This window comes from Salvia hispanica, chromosome 2, assembly GCF_023119035.1.
Source record: "Salvia hispanica cultivar TCC Black 2014 chromosome 2, UniMelb_Shisp_WGS_1.0, whole genome shotgun sequence".
Classification (NCBI taxonomy): domain Eukaryota; kingdom Viridiplantae; phylum Streptophyta; class Magnoliopsida; order Lamiales; family Lamiaceae; genus Salvia; species Salvia hispanica.
Genome location: NC_062966.1, coordinates 12,682,465 through 12,698,406, shown reverse-complemented (window position 1 = coordinate 12,698,406; position 15,942 = coordinate 12,682,465). Strand labels below are relative to the sequence as shown.

The following is a 15,942-nucleotide window of genomic DNA, read 5'->3' as shown; positions in this document are numbered from 1 at the left end:
AATAAACTTCACTGCATAGTCTGCACTCAAATTATATTTCACAGGAACCATTGGTTTGTATGCCAATATAGACTCTGTATCGGCAAACAAACCAATAACTCTGCGAACCATTGGTTTTAATGAAAGAAACGAGTTGATATAAATATGATCAAGAGGTGGGAAAAAAATGGTACAGTGACAAAACTGAACTCATCTGCAACTCCTCTGTGTGTCCTGATGCCTTAACTTATACGATCTCAATTAATGTTGTGTGTATTTTATCTATACATTACATCTACTTCCCCACGAGGCGAGTCATAGTTGACAATGGTTGATTCATTCATTTGGGGATAACTCATGTTGGATGGCTGGTGTGGAAGCCACTTCTTTAATGGGGTTGGCCACTTCTTTGGATGAATGTTCGCTCTGAGATGATGAATCTTTTTTCTTTTCTGGCACAGAATCTGATGCTATCACCTGATCCACGTTTCTCTGTGAGGCATCACCAGATGACTCCATCGATTCTTTCTTTCCATGATCACTGACTTCCGAGTGTGAGTTAGCAGTTGCTTCCTTTACAGCAGGAACCCCATCAAACTTCACTGGTTTAGCGGCCACGTTCATCTTAGCCTCTGTATCTACCTTCTCCTCCTGTAGATCAATCAAATCTTTAACCTCTTCATCACTTCCTTTATCTGTCTTTACCTTTATAGGCCCAAGCTTTGCTTCAAGATCCTTGACCACATGCGTCAAAGATCTAGCATCACGAGCTGATGCTAATCGTCCAGGAGATGCTAACTGTTCATGAAAATAAAAACAGGTTAGAAAGAAATCAATACTCATTTTTGCTTGAACTATTTTGTTTTCTCAAGTATAACAAAACACATCTACTTTTGAAAATCTTAGGAAGATATTACGACCATATAATTTTCTTGAGAAGCCAAAGAGGTTGCAGACATCCAAAGGAACTACCAGAACATGCTAAATTTATAGTATTCGGTATTACATAGTATGTTTATTGTATTTCAACTAGACTGATATGTCAGCATCAGTTTACTAGAACTTATTAAAGGCCCCATTAGCTACAAAACACACTAGACCTCTTCACATCTCCAATTTTTTTGTAAGTTGCATATAGCAGTTATACATTAGCAGATGCCAACCAGTTTTTATAGCTTACCTTTTCCAGTTCTTGTACCCTTTGCTTCAGAGCTTCTGGTGATGCTTCCTTGTGAGAAACCTGGAGGATATAGAGCAAGTGGACAGGGAGATTATCAGACCTGTGCTGCTCGATTGTGCGCTGAGGAACAGTGGATTGACACCCTACTGAGTGAAAAGGGCATTTGACAAGCTTCATTGGACATGTAGTGATGCAATGTCTGTCCATCTCACGTCTCATTATGATATCTGGGCACTTCTGCTCGCATGGAAGCATTTTAAAAGGACAGGTAGAATCATGATGGTCCATCTGAGCCGCACTAAATGAAGAATCACATCCCTCATTTCCACAGGACAATGTCCTAAAATCGCAGTTCAACTTGTGCTTTTCTAAATCTTCCGGAGACTTGAAGTTCATGTTGCAATGATATGTATTTTTGAAATCAAGATTTTTCAAGAGCGTTTGTGCAACTGTGCTCCTCCGGTTTAGCAACCAAAAACCATTTATCTCCATCTCCTGCACAAGATCGTCTATCCAGTCTTCTCTTTTCTCACTAAGTAGCCATCCTGAAACTCGACTGAAGAAATTTCTTTTTGAATGGACAAAATCATCAACAAAATCAGATATAATATCATAAGGGTCTGCAGATACTGCCACATCCCCACCACCTTCTAGGACAACTGATTCAGCTACAAAATTTTCACTTCTTTGGATAAGGTAATCAATCATTTCCTTTCTGATGTCAACAGCCACAGTAGCAAGGGTCTTAAAGACACCACCAGTAGTGTTGTCAATGCATGCCGAAGCCAAACCAGGAAGAAATGATTGAGCTATTTTATCAACTACGTCAGCATCACAAAAATCACAATGAAGCAAAGGCCCACCCTCCTTTTCTTCTTCGAGTTTCTCGGGTTTAAGCTCAATACCTTCAGTAGGTGGATCCATGTCTAAGAAGACAACTGTAAAATCAAATCAGATACTGCCACTGCAAAATCAATAAATTAATCCTCCAGCTACTGAAAAATGCAGCACTGGATCGCTATTCCTTCTCCTCAATAAAATTAATCCTAGCCAAACATGATCTCTTATTTGTAACAAAAAATAGTTTTTTCAAGCGAATCAACCTTTTGTGCTATCTTCCTATCACTATAAAGAAGAGTAACATTAGATGGTTTAAGATACGATGTAATGGATGTCAAACATACAACAAATGATACGAATTATCAGATAGACTTGCATCCTATCAAATCACAAAAAAAAAAAAAAAACGTTGACTAGATTGTAAATCACAAATAAACCTAGCTAAATCAGAGTGATGAACCAACTCCCAACAAAATTTGTACACCGTTACAATAAAGAAAATAACAAAAGAAAATCAAGCTGCATTTGCATATATCCATCTAATCGCATCAATCTCTCCTTAATCAATTCTATCAGAGAAAAACAGAGAACAAAATAGCAGGAAGATCCGACGAAGAAAAGGCCAATTTTATCGAATTACGGAGAAATGAAATCATAAAACTGGTAATGCATTTGACGATCTCAAAGTGACGGCACAAAATTTAAAAAAAAAAAGAAGCGGAAAGAATTTTAAAACGTCACGGAATTTTGAGCAGAAATTGTTTCACCTAAGATAAAAAAAGTTCTGGCTCGAATGCGTCTTCTCTGGGAGCTGATGGATTGCTGTTGCTTCTAACCGTCTGCGTTCGTCAACGGTTGATTTGTAGGCTCGTAGTACTATTTATATGGATTGTTTTACAATTGATTTCATGCTACCCGGCGTTTATTTTCCTAATTGTTAATCTCATCCAGCAATGAAAACTGTTGATGCACTATGATTAATAAAATTGTATGTTAGTGTTTATAGATTAGACTAAATTCATTTTTGTATATGTATTAAAATAATAAAATGAAGTATTTTTAAGGAAATAAAGAAGTACTACTACTAGAATGAAGTTAAGGTCAATACTAAACAAGATCATAAAGATGATTTATCAATTAGCAATTGGCAAGTCTGATTCCTTATTATGGTTCATAGTAAATACTTACATAACACAATAAATTACTACTACTAATTTGCTTCATTAAAAAAATCATTAAAGCACTAAGTAAAAAAATTGAAAATGACGAGTCCTACAAAAATTAAAAAATTTAAATTGCATTCCATCGAATTTCTTCGACTTTAGGTTGGTGCGGAGTTCAATAATCATGAATTGTATACCTCCGGAGCCAATCGAGAGTCGATGACGTATGTGTCTCGATCAACCTGTCCAACTGTCGGAACTTGAGAGTTTGTTGAAATGCTCTCATAGCAAAATCAACCCTATATAGAGTCGAGGTCGGTCTAGATGGGGGTGGTTTAGTGCTCGGACCCGCCAAACCCCTCCAATTCGTCGTTTTAGCCCCCATAGAACGACTTTGGGTGCTGGGAGAGGGGCGTAGTTGGCGGGTTTGTATCCATTCGTGTTCAGGTCGATGGTTGAAACTCCTTCGCTCATGGAGTACTTGCATCGACTGAGACTTTGGTTCTTTGACGCGCCAAATTCAGCATCTGGCCTACCATTGAATTTGGGGCTTCTCTAGAGGAGTGCTCAAAATTCATGGAACTTGAAAATCCTTTTCTCCTCCGAAGAAGAGATCCTTCAATTTCTGGATAATGTCGATAAAAATAACAAAACTATGGCTAGTAGGCCATGTCTCCTAGATATTGACCATAATCTTAGCAAAGTGGGTCACATTCTTTTGCACCCGAGACCAATGCTTCCATAGCATATCGTAATCACGTAGGTGTTCCTTTCAGCCGGCTCGTGTTGTACTTCTCGATAATCCGGTCCAAAAAAAACATCATGAACTTTTGGTTATTGTCAAGGATGAGGTTTTCCGACATGTGAACATAGATGCGAGCCAAATGTAACGATTCCTTCATTGTGTACCTCTTGAGCCCATATGCATACGCTGGTTATTGCCCTTGCTCATTCCCAGGCTTGTTATCGGCTTCGTATCGATTACCTCATAGCCGTTAGTATTCATCGCCGATAGTTGGAAATGATTGTCGTTCGACCCTATCAACGGATAAGGGGGTAGTATCCAGTTGGATTTCTCAGTCCCCACCATCGTTGGATCCCAAACCTTTGAACGACAAACTCATCTCTCTATTGTTGCTCATTCTGATTGCAAGGGAAAGCGCCCCCCGTTCGAATCCATTTTTAGCAAGTGAATATGTGAATATAGATTAAGAAAATAAATGAAATGAAATAGAATTAAATTATATTGTGTTTATAGAGTTTTGAATATGAAACAAAAAAAGTTGCTCACTCACCCATCCCCATCAGCGGTGTGGCAACACGCATGCAACTGGCGACGCACGCTTATACCTGCTCAGCTGGCCACACACATCGCTCCCCTCTCCTAGACCTGCCCAAGGTTTATCGAACCGACGGTTAAAACCGAAATCGTAACCGGCATTTACGGGTTTGAACCGAAACTGTGAGAATTTACCCGAATCGAAACCGTCGATTTTTGAACCGTGGTTCAGTTCAGGTTCAAAACTTTTCGAACCGAAACCATGCTGGAACAACCGGTTCCGGGGGGTTCCAAACCGGAACCGTGAAACTCAAGCCGGAACTGCAAAAATCCGACGGTTCGAAATCATGAAAAACCGTAAAAAACTGCCGGTTCAGAACTGAAATCGAAACCGGCGGTTTTGGAACCAGAATCGTAACCGCGAAACACCCTCGCGGTTCGGTTCCGGTTCGGCAATTTCCAAAATTGGAACCGCCGGTTCCGGAACCGTGGGCACCTCTACTCACCCTTCCCGGCAATGGACGCCGCGCTGCCCACCTTCGGGCAGTGCGCCTCTTATTGGGAAAAAAACAGATGTTGCAAAAAAAAAACATGTATATTTAACCAATCTCTCAAATTCAGCAATTTAACCTTAATTTGATAAATTATGTGAAATCATTACCAATCGGCAAAGTTGAGTGAAATTTAATATGCAAATAATACATGAGTTGGGGCAATGTTGTCATTTGAATGGGGTGCGTGAGAAATCGGTGTGGCATGATTGAAATAGAATAAGCGGAATGGAGTAGGAGCAGCAACAGGCAACAGGCAACAGGCAACAGCAGCAGCACATGACTGCGCAATCAAAGCTTCGATAACCCCGTCTCAAATCCACAGCTTTTCCACTCAACTGATTGGATTTCTTCCCTTCTTCTGTTAAATTCTAAAACCCTAATCTATGGCGGTTTCAGAAGAACAATCTGCATCGTCGTCGTCATCGCGCCCAAATGCATCTACCCTTCGATCACCTTCCGATGCATTTTACTTGGCCAAAACTGTCCTCAGAGGCAGCGTTGTTCTTCAAGCTGTCTCCGGCCACTTCCGCTCCTCATCTTCCTACGACGTCGTCTTCGGAAAGGTATGATTTAGGGCATCTACCATCGATCACATAGGACCAATTGCCGCACCATCTCACCTCCTTTTTTTCTTGCTGAATATCAGGTTTTTTAAAATTATATCAGTAAAACACTCAATTTTATCTTTTCGTAGTATCTAGATGTTCATTATTTCAAAGCTGCTCCATTCCTTGCGATTCATCGTACAATTGCTTCGTATAAGCTCAACTAGATAGCTTCATGGTCCATTCCTAGCGTATTTTTGCCTTTGTGTGTATGTCTTTTAGATACGAATAGCTTGTAATTTATACAACATATACAAATATCTCGTAACCGTAGATGCTTGTTCCAGGAATCATCAATAGAACTGGTGATAATTGATCAAGATGGGATTGTTCAATCTATTTCTGAGCAACCTGTGTTTGGCACTATAAAAGATCTAGCAGTCCTTCCCTGGAACAATAAGTTTCATGTGCAGAATCCTAAGGTTTGTGTTGCTCATTAGTTTGTGCAAGATCATGTTTGGCGTTCATATTGAATTGAATGTCACCTGCTTGATTATTTTCTATACACTAATGAGACAAAAAAAATTGTTTTCTAGATACTGGGGAAGGACATTTTACTTGTGGTTTCTGATTCCGGAAAGCTTTCGTTTCTGACCTTTTGCAATGAAATGCACAGGTTCATTTTCTGCAATATGTAACTTTATATCTCACTGACTTTAGTTTTGCTAGCTTGGAGCCCAAAACCTTATGTTTTCCGCCTTTTCTGGGTATAGGTTTTTCCCTTTGAGCCATGTTCAACTTTCTGATCCTGGAAATTCAAGGCATCAAGTTGGAAGGATGCTGGCGGTTGATTCCAGGTTAATTGCTTCCTGTTTTAAGATTGTGCTTTCTAGACTTCCCGTGCATCAGTAGACAGTCATGTGGCTGCCTCTCAGGGCTTGTAGAGTGGCTATTCATGTAGGTAGCTAATTGCTTTGCTCTCTACAGTGGTTGTTATGTTGCTGTTAGTGCATATGAGGATCAGTTGGCTATTTTTTCGGTCTCAATGTCTGAAAGTGGTGATATCATTGAGAAGGTTAGTCCATGCTGGTACAGTACTCCAAAGGTTTATGTGATTTCACCCTTCTCTGGTTCCTGTTTGCAGTTTTACTAGTTAACTGGATGCCGAAACTGTTCTTTCATTTCAGAAAATCTTTGTTCCTCCTGGAAATGATGGACACTTGGAATCTGCAAAAGGTTTTACTAATATTTCTGGTACTATATGGAGCATGTGCTTCATCTCGCGAGATTACAATCAAACTGGACAAGAACAGAATCCTTTGCTGGCCATTCTTCTTAATAGGTTGCTATCTGCCTGTTCACGGAGAACAATGGCTACTTTACCTTTTACTTATAAAGTCCCCTTCAACTATCTTGATCTTTGCTCTATTGTATTTAGCAATTACTATAATATTATGAATTTATTCCCATTGTTAAAAAGCTCTACTTCGGGATCTACAGGCGCGGATCTTTTTATCGGAATGAGCTTATGTTGCTAGAATGGGACATTGCGGAACAAGCTATACATGTGGTATATCAATTTGCAGAAGCTGGACCATTAGCTTATCATATCGTTGAAGTCCCTCAATCTCATGGGTTTGCCTTCCTCTTTAGGGCCGGTGATATTGTCCTAATGGATTTCAGGAATGTTCAGAGCCCTTCTTGTGTCTACAGGACAAGCTTAAATTTCACACCGGTGGAGGAAACGAAATTCAAAAACATTATTAGAATACCAGATATTATGGATGAAGAAGGTATTTATAGTGTCGCTGCCTCTGCTTTACTGGAGCTCGGTGACATAAATAAAAGTGATGATCCAATGAATATCGATGACTATAGTAATGTACTACCTGGTTCTAATTATGTGTGCTCATGGAGTTGGGAACCTATTATAACTAATGCTCCTAGAATATTATTTAGTGCTGACTCTGGGGATCTCTATGCAATTGAAGTCCTTTTTGAGTCGGATGGCCCCAGAGTAAGTTTATCTGATTGTCTTTATAAAGGTCTACCATGCAATGCTCTGTTATGGCTTGATGGTGGATTTCTGGCAGCTATTGTTGATATGGCTGATGGGATGATTTTAAAATTTGAAGAGGGATTTCTACAGTACAGAAGTTCAATTCAAAACATCGCACCAATCTTGGACATGTGTATTGTTGATTATCCTGATGAAAAACATGATCAAATGTTTGCCTGCTCTGGGATAGCATCTGAGGGATCCTTAAGGATCATTCGGAGTGGTATCAGTGTGGAGAAATTACTGAAAACTGCTCCAATTTATCAAGGTGTAACTGGTACATGGACTGTTAAATTGAAAGTTTCGGATCCTTATCATTCTTTTCTAGTACTGTCATTTGTGGAAGAGACCAGAGTTCTTTCAGTTGGTGTCAGCTTTTCTGATGTAACTGACTCGGTAGGTTTTAGGCCTGATGTTTGTACTTTGGCTTGTGGTGTTGTGGCTGATGGTGTATTAATTCAAATTTACCAATCTGGAGTTAGACTGTGTTTGCCCGTTGGAGCAGCAGTGCCTCCTGATGGTATTCCTATGTCATCTCCAGTATGCACATCATGGTTCCCTGAAAATATGACTATAAGTCTCGGAGCTGTTGGGCAGAGCATAATAGTTGTAGCGACATCCAGTCCATCCTTCTTATTCATCCTTGGTATTAGAGCTTTGTCGGCATATCATTACAATATTTATCAAATGCAGTGTGTAAACTTGCAGAATGAGTTATCTTGTATTTCAATACCTCAGAAGCACCCTGATCTGAATAAAGTTTTGATGGATTTTTCAGTCAATAATCTTGTGGCAACCTCTCTGTCTGGAAATCATGTTGATAATATATTTGTTATTGGTACTCATAAGCCTTCAGTAGAAGTTGTGTCCTTTACACATGCGAAGGGGCTACAAGTTCTTGCCACAGGGACCATATCACTAACAAACACTATGGGGACTTCTGTTAGTGGGTGTGTTCCACAAGATGTGAGGCTTGTTATAGTTGACCGCGCGTATGTTCTTTCGGGATTAAGGAACGGAATGCTACTTAGGTTTGAGTGGCCTAGTACCTCAACACCCTTTCCAATTAGGCCACCTGCTCAGCAGAATTTTGTTGGTACCTCTACAATTGACTTCCAGGTCTCATCAAACTCGGTCTCTTCTAAGAATGAAGTACCAATGTCTATGTCCAGTACATCCTATAGTACTGAAGGAGACTTACCTGTTGATCTTCAGCTGATTGCTGTACGCCGTATTGGTATCACACCTGTTTTCTTGGTTTCATTAAGTGATTCCATTGATGCTGATATGATTGCTCTCAGTGATAGGCCTTGGCTATTGCAGACTGCAAGACACAGCCTATCTTATACATCCATATCATTTCAACCTTCTACTCATGTCACTCCTGTATGTTCGACTGAATGCCCCAGAGGAATCTTGTTTGTTGCGGAAAATAGTCTCCACTTGGTAAGTTGTCGGTTCTTACATTTGTTGATCCATATTAAGTCCCTTCATTCTTTTATCCTTGTCCATAACATTTTCATATAGTATCATATATTGAAGCACTACATAAGTAGAGGCAATCATGATTAAGCCAAATTAGTGTTCTACATCGACTGCATTATACACGTATGTTACCTGCCATCATTTCTTTGTTGACAAAATTAGAGCTGCATATTAGCTTTTGGGTCTTTTATCTTGTTACTCGTATGATTAAGGTGAAATAACTTTCATGCGAAGAGCACTTGGCATAACATTTTTTTTTCTCTAATTTGTATAGGTGGAAATGGTGCCGAGTAAGAGGCTTAATGTGCAGAAATTTCATCTTGGCGGCACCCCAAGGAAAGTTTTATATCACAATGAAAGCAGGCTATTGCTTGTCATGAGGACAGAGTTGGATAATGATTCATGCTCCTCAGATGTTTGTTGTGTGGATTCTTTGAGTGGCTCAGTTTTGGCATCTTTCAAATTTGAACCTGGGGAGACAGGGAAATGCATGGAGTTTGTAAAGGTTGGGAATGAGAACGTGTTGGTGATTGGAACTAGCTCATCTGCTGGACCAGCTATTATGCCAAGTGGTGAAGCTGAGAGGTTTGTATTTGTAGAAAGCTGCCTTTAATAAAATAATAGTCTTAGAGTTGCAATGGGCTTGATCCTTGTATTTAAAAGTTTACTAATTTGTCTGATTTTGGGTCAAAATTTATTATTTGTATTCATTTAAAAATTGTATGTTGTGAATCTTACAGTACAAAAGGCCGCTTGGTGGTTCTTTGCCTTGAACACTTGCAAAATTCAGACACTGGTTCTATGACCCAGAGAAGTTCACCTATTGGTAGTCATGCTGCAGAACAGCTTTCGTGCAGTAGTATCTGCAGCAGTCCAGATGATAATAGTTCTGATGGTGTCAAACTTGAAGAAACTGAAGCCTGGCACTTACGCTTGGCCTATTCAGCTGTCTGGCCAGGGTTGGTTACCGCTGTCTGCCCTTACCTTGACCGCTACTTCTTGGCTTCCGCTGGTAATTCTGTAAGTCGTGAAATATCACCTGCTTACAGCCACTGCTTGCTTTTAAGATTATTGTTGTGGAGTTTCTAAAGAGAGATTATTTTTTTTCAGTTTTATGTGTGTGGTTTTCCGAATGATAACTCTCAAAGGGTGAGAAGGCTGGCAGTTGGAAGAACACGTTTTACGATAATGACTCTGACTGCACATTTCACCAGGATAGCTGTTGGTGATTGCCGAGATGGTGTTCTTTTCTATTCATACCATGAGGTCAGTGGATGGCTTTAGGGTTTACTATAGTCCTTATCTGTCTTACTTTATCCTTGTGAATGGGTGTGTGCAAAACAGGATGTGGGATGAATTCATTTAATAATTAAAAGAACAATAAATAAGGAAAAAAATCTATTACTAGGTTAATGATGTGTTAATAACATTGGTGTAAGATTGAGACACTGTCACTTAATGTCCAGGATTCCAGAAAATTGGAGCAAATATATTGTGATCCTGTCCAGAGACTGGTTGCTGATTGTGTCCTGATGGATGATGACACTGCCTTTGTTTCAGACCGGAAGGGGAGTGTTGTTGTCTTATCGTCTGCAAATCATTTAGAAGGTGAATTTACCTGGACTATGAAGCCATTTGTTAAGAACTCATTACTAACCTGCAATAATCATTAATATGATTGCTCAACTTGTGTTACAGACAATGTTAGTCCAGAACGGAACTTGACTCTAAGTTGTTCGTATTATATGGGTGAAATTGCCATGAGCATGAGGAAGGTAATTTCCTAACAAGGATACCTTTTTAAGCAGTTTCCTTAAATGGCTTGATTTGTATGCATCGTCTTCCAGGGATCATTCTCATACAAACTTCCAGCAGATGATGTGCTAAGGGACTGTGATGCTGGTAGTACTACCAATAATTTGTCAAGAAACTGTGTCATGGCATCGACGCTGTTGGGAAGCATAATAATCTTCATTCCTATGACAAGGTACACCTGTCGTGTTTCTTCTATTTAGTCCTTTGTGATTGAACTAGAGATAACACGCCTTATGTAAATAAGTCCTGCCAGATAGTTCTGTGTTTATGACTTAATATATATACTGCTAAGTTTGCTAGGTTGTGAATGCTCCCATCAATTGAAATTCTGAAGCTTAATTTTGTTGGTGTTCCAATGATATTATCAATTTTCTATTATTTCAAATTGGGTTCTCTTAGATTAAGCATTGAAAAGTTGTGTAAGAATGCATGGAATCTATGTTTGCAGGGAGGAATACGAGCTATTAAAAGACGTTCAGGCTAGGTTGGTCATTGATCCTCTTACTACTCCAATCTTGGGAAATGATCACAATGAGTTCCGCAGCCGCGAATGTCGGGTGAGTATTTAATGACTTATTTGTTATTTTTTTTATCAATCTGTCATAGTGATTACATTGTGGCTGTGTCCTTCGTGTGTATGTGTGTAGAGAGAGAGATCTAACAGTTTGTTTTGATTTTGGTAATGAAACGGACAGGGTGGGGTGCCTAAGATACTGGATGGGGACATTCTGGCTCAATTCTTAGAGCTTACAAGTATGCAACAAGAGGGTGTTTTGGCATTACCTGCAAACCTAAGCCATAAACCTCCCACTCCAGTAATGGTTAATCAGGTTGTTCGCCTGCTTGAGCGAGTTCATTATGCCTTAAACTAATTCCTCCCATTTCCACTTCCAACACCGTATGATCATCTTTGGGTGCTTCGCGGTCCAAATTTGGGTAACGATGCATCCTCTGTTGTATAATACCATACATAGCATGTACAATTTTGTCATAGTAATAGTTGCTCTTTCGACAAGATTGTAAAGCGTTATAGAGGAGGGTTCCAGTTGTATATTAAGATTCCAAAATTTGATTTGTTTTTTCATCCAAGTAATGAAATATGGAGTACATTTGAGTGAAGATTAATGAGATGATATATGACGGTCTCCAACACAATGTAGTTCTAGTATAGACCTGAGGCATGCTAACAGAATCTTGCTTACAAAATGTAGTTCTAGTATAGAACATGTCAGATATGCATGATGGGGGTTGAGTGTTGCGTATGCTCAGCCGGCCCACAGAGAATGACAGCAGCTACGTTTGTATTTTATGCCCCCCTGTCACAGTTGGCCGGCGCTAAGTAACCAACTACTATAAATAAGTAGTATTCCCTACGTCATTCTGTTTTGGCCACTGGAGTAATATACAAACACTTATTCCCAGTGTTGGTGCCCATATAAATGAGAAGATAGAAACATGGATGGATTTTGATTTACCAATTGTGGACTACTGGAGGAAATTAAAGTACTGGTCCTTGCAACAATAGTTCTTTCTGTCTTGTGAATTTGGATCAGTGGCACTGAAACATTACTACATCTTACAATGGTGGCTTCAACTGAAGAGCAACTCAAGTAGCTGTTGCCGCAAAGGATGCAGAGGCTAAGAATGTATGGTTGCTTATTACATCAAGGAAAATATCCAAGGTAGCCATTTCTCGAAGCACAAGGCAATCTTCCAGTTCCCTCCTTTTTTATTAGAAAATTAGCTTTTGGGATCCATAACAAAATTCACGTTCACACAGAGTTGAGTTGGAATTCGGTTTGGCTAATTATCTCAGCTCTCATTGAGATGATTTTCTGATCAAACATCACTCCAAAGCAGTGGCTATGTAGATTAATAAGACAAGTAATAAAGGAGAATTTGAATGCTAAACACGCATGAAAATAAAGGTGAAAAAGTCAAGAGCTGGGGCCATGCTAATAAATGATGATGCCGCAGCTGCCAAACCTTTTTTAACATAGGAGAAGGGATAAGCTAAAACCCCAAAAAAGACGGTGATAGGTAAAAGGATGAGTAGTAGGAGTATTGATTTTGTATACACATTCAAAATTCAAAATCACATCGCTTGCAGTTGCAGATCAAAGTCACCACACCTGACTTTGATTAATTAATTTTACTAAACTTCAACGCAGCACCCAGATTGCACATACCCAGAGTAGTCATCGCACACACTCACCTTAGTGAATTTACCCTTTTGCCCTTGCCCTTTCTCCCTGACATAGAATCCGTGCGGCGCCCCCTGATAGGCCGCCCCTGCCACCAGCGTCCAGTCCCCAAGGTCCACCCCCACCTGCACCGGCACCGGCACCTCCGCCTCCGCCCAGCAGATGAGCGAATTCCCCCCCGTCCCCACACACGACCTCGGGCAGCGGCTGACCGGCCACGCCCCCTCCACCCGCCTCCACTCCCCCTTCCTCATATCATACACCTCCGCGCTGCTCTTGAACACCCCCTGCGTCTCCGTCCCGTACCCGCTCACCACCCAGAACTCCGACCCCACCACCACCCCCTCGCACTCGTCTCTCTCCTCGCTCATCCCGCTCAACTCCGACCACGCCCCCTCCTTCACATCCAACGCCCACGCCGACCGCAGCGCGTTCTTGCTCTCGTCGTGGCCCCCCGCCACAAACACCTTCCCCTCCGCCGCCCCCATCGCGAAGAACGACCGAGTTGAGGGCATGTCGGCGCACTGAGTCCACCTCCGAGTCGTGAACTCGTAGACGAACACGTCCCTCACGGGCTCCCACCTCGACGGGTCCCACCCGCCCATCAGGACCAGCTTCCCCTCCGTGCTCGCCAGCTGGCAGAACATCGGCAACCCCTCCGGGTACTTGGGCACCGCCTCCACCCGGTCCCACCCCTGCGTCGCCGGGTCGAATAGCGATATCCCGTACCGGGCCTGGCCCGTCGGTTTGGACCCCGATTGCGCCGGGAGGGCCTGCACCAAGCACGCCGCCTTGTGGGTGAACCCCGTCTGCTTCCTGTGGTAGTAGAAATCCTTGCTCTGGAAGAGGTGCCGCCACCGTCTGCACACGCGGGAAGCCATCCGGTGCCCCGAGTAGTGCATCCGGGTCAGGCACTCCAGCCCGATTTCTTCCGGTAGACCCGGAATCAGCTCACTCCAATCCCTTTCGTCCATCGCCTGAGGAGGAGGAGGAGGAGGAGGCTGCTCTTGATTCATTGATTGCTGTGATTTCAAAATTGAAGGAATTGGGATTACTGTTTTTGATTGAATATAATTTTGATGATTTCGAGTAGCAGAAAAAGTGCACGAGAGATTGTGAGCGATGGATAAGGGATTTTATAGTGGAGAAGAAATCAGGGACGGGCAGTAAAAATCTGTGGATTATTAAGTAATCAGGGGTTGACACGTGGCACTCTCTCTCTTTTTTTGTTTCTTTTTTTTCCAGTTTCTCGGACGAGATCAGAGCAACCATTGCGGATGCTCTTATGCTTTTACGGTTTACCCCTACTTTCATTATCTGAACTTGCCTTATCTTCTTATATAGCTGTATTATTTCTCTGTATTAAAATTATGGATTATGATTTTGAGATATAATCTCTCTAATATAAGGATTTTTGATATTTTGTGTATAGGATATTTATCCATACTATTTTCTATTGAATGTGGTCAACCGTCCTCCTCTCTACAAATATCAAGTTTATCATATGATATTCAATTCAATTTAACACGAATTTGTTTAATTCAACAACTAATCCCCCCACATTAATGAAGAAATTAATATGTATGAAAATAATGTCCTAGTGATATTAACCAAACTCAATTTCATATAAGTATTTTTCATTACTCCCAACAGTTTGAGTATGGAGATTCTTTTCATTACTACATACTAACACATTTTAAAAAATAATAATTAAAATTCAATTTGGACCATTATTTGATGTGTAGTACTAGTCTAGTAAATATTAATATCATCTATTCCCTCTATTCGCGAATAAGTGTCCCATTTTTTCATTTTAATTCGTCCGCGATTAAAAGTCTAGTTCAAAATTATTATAAATGGTAAAGAGGTCACACCATCCTATAACCCATTCCACTAACATCTACTCCCTCCATTTTTTAAAAATAGCAACTATTTCCATTTTGGGTCGTTCCTTAAAAATAAAATTTTAGAATCATTCTATTTTAGGACATGGACCCCACAGTCCACTAACTCTACTTTCACTATTTTTTCCCATTTTTCTCTCTTACTTTACTCATTTTTTCTTTCCTCTCTCGCTTACTTTACCAATTCTTCTCATTACTTAACCAATTGTGCATTAAAACTCGTACCGTTTCAAATGTTCCTATTTTATTTTAATACGGTGTAAGTATCATTTAAAACTAATGTATATAAGTCGGATCCTTATTTCACTAACTTTTTTTAATATTTCTTAAATCGATGCCAAAAAGAAAATGAGATTCTTATTTACGGACAACTGGATTGTGTTGTAAGAAAATATTAACAGCTGGACTGTATTATAAGAAAATACTAAAAAAAAAGGAAACCAATAATGTATTATACTCCCTCCGTCCCATAAAAGATGTCACATTTTCCTTTTTAGTTTGTCCCACAAAAGATGTCACATTTCCTCTTTTGGAAAAAGTTCCTTCTCACATCAATTATAAAATTATATTTTCTCTCACCACTTAACACACAAAATAACATCTCCTAAAATCCCGTGCCATTTCTCAAGTGTGACATCTTCTCTGAGACGGAGAGAGTAAGAAAATACTTTAAAAAATAAAAAGGAACCAATTATTCATATTATACTGATATGCCATGTATATCATAACGTGTGCAAATATGAACAACAACGACAACATAGTACTACTATAATATGTTAATTTGATTTAGAAAAAAGAACGAGTTTTGATCAACGTAAAACTAAATTTAACTATGAAAATAGAGAACAAAATTATACATAGCACATTTTGGGGTTACTGTTAGTCTATTTTAGGTCATTTTAATAAATAATGACCTAAAATGATCTAATAATCTC

At 40.1% G+C, this 15,942-nt stretch overlaps 3 protein-coding genes across 5 annotated transcripts; 1 reads left to right on the top strand and 2 right to left on the bottom strand.

Moving 5' to 3' along the window:
- Window positions 1-120: 120 nt before the first annotated feature.
- On the bottom strand, window positions 121-2,883 carry LOC125204033. Of its 3 annotated transcripts, none has more exons than XM_048102572.1 (3): window positions 2,767-2,883; window positions 1,160-2,123; window positions 121-777 (listed from the first exon to the last, which is right to left on the bottom strand). In XM_048102572.1, the coding sequence occupies exons 2-3, from the start codon at window positions 2,081-2,083 to the stop codon at window positions 316-318; spliced, it is 1,386 nt and encodes a 461-aa protein (XP_047958529.1). In that variant the 5' UTR covers window positions 2,084-2,123; window positions 2,767-2,883; the 3' UTR covers window positions 121-315. The 3 variants fall into 3 exon arrangements, with proteins under 3 accessions (XP_047958529.1, XP_047958527.1, XP_047958530.1); XM_048102570.1 differs by having other exon boundaries at window positions 1,160-2,097; window positions 2,767-2,870; XM_048102573.1 differs by having other exon boundaries at window positions 1,160-2,085; window positions 2,767-2,840.
- Window positions 2,884-5,186: 2,303 nt separating this feature from the next.
- On the top strand, window positions 5,187-12,018 carry LOC125206060 (probable splicing factor 3B subunit 3). Its single transcript, XM_048105345.1, has 15 exons — window positions 5,187-5,558; window positions 5,888-6,022; window positions 6,137-6,216; window positions 6,314-6,397; window positions 6,528-6,615; window positions 6,728-6,882; window positions 7,041-9,045; window positions 9,359-9,669; window positions 9,825-10,104; window positions 10,195-10,350; window positions 10,551-10,692; window positions 10,783-10,859; window positions 10,932-11,071; window positions 11,348-11,456; window positions 11,595-12,018. Exons 1-15 carry the CDS (start codon window positions 5,379-5,381, stop codon window positions 11,769-11,771), a joined length of 4,119 nt encoding a protein of 1,372 aa, XP_047961302.1. The 5' UTR covers window positions 5,187-5,378; the 3' UTR covers window positions 11,772-12,018.
- Window positions 12,019-12,787: 769 nt separating this feature from the next.
- On the bottom strand, window positions 12,788-14,222 carry LOC125206061 (F-box/kelch-repeat protein At2g44130-like). Its single transcript, XM_048105346.1, has one exon. It carries the CDS (start codon window positions 14,117-14,119, stop codon window positions 13,055-13,057), a length of 1,065 nt encoding a protein of 354 aa, XP_047961303.1. The 5' UTR covers window positions 14,120-14,222; the 3' UTR covers window positions 12,788-13,054.
- Between the last annotated feature and the right edge of the window lie 1,720 nt (window positions 14,223-15,942).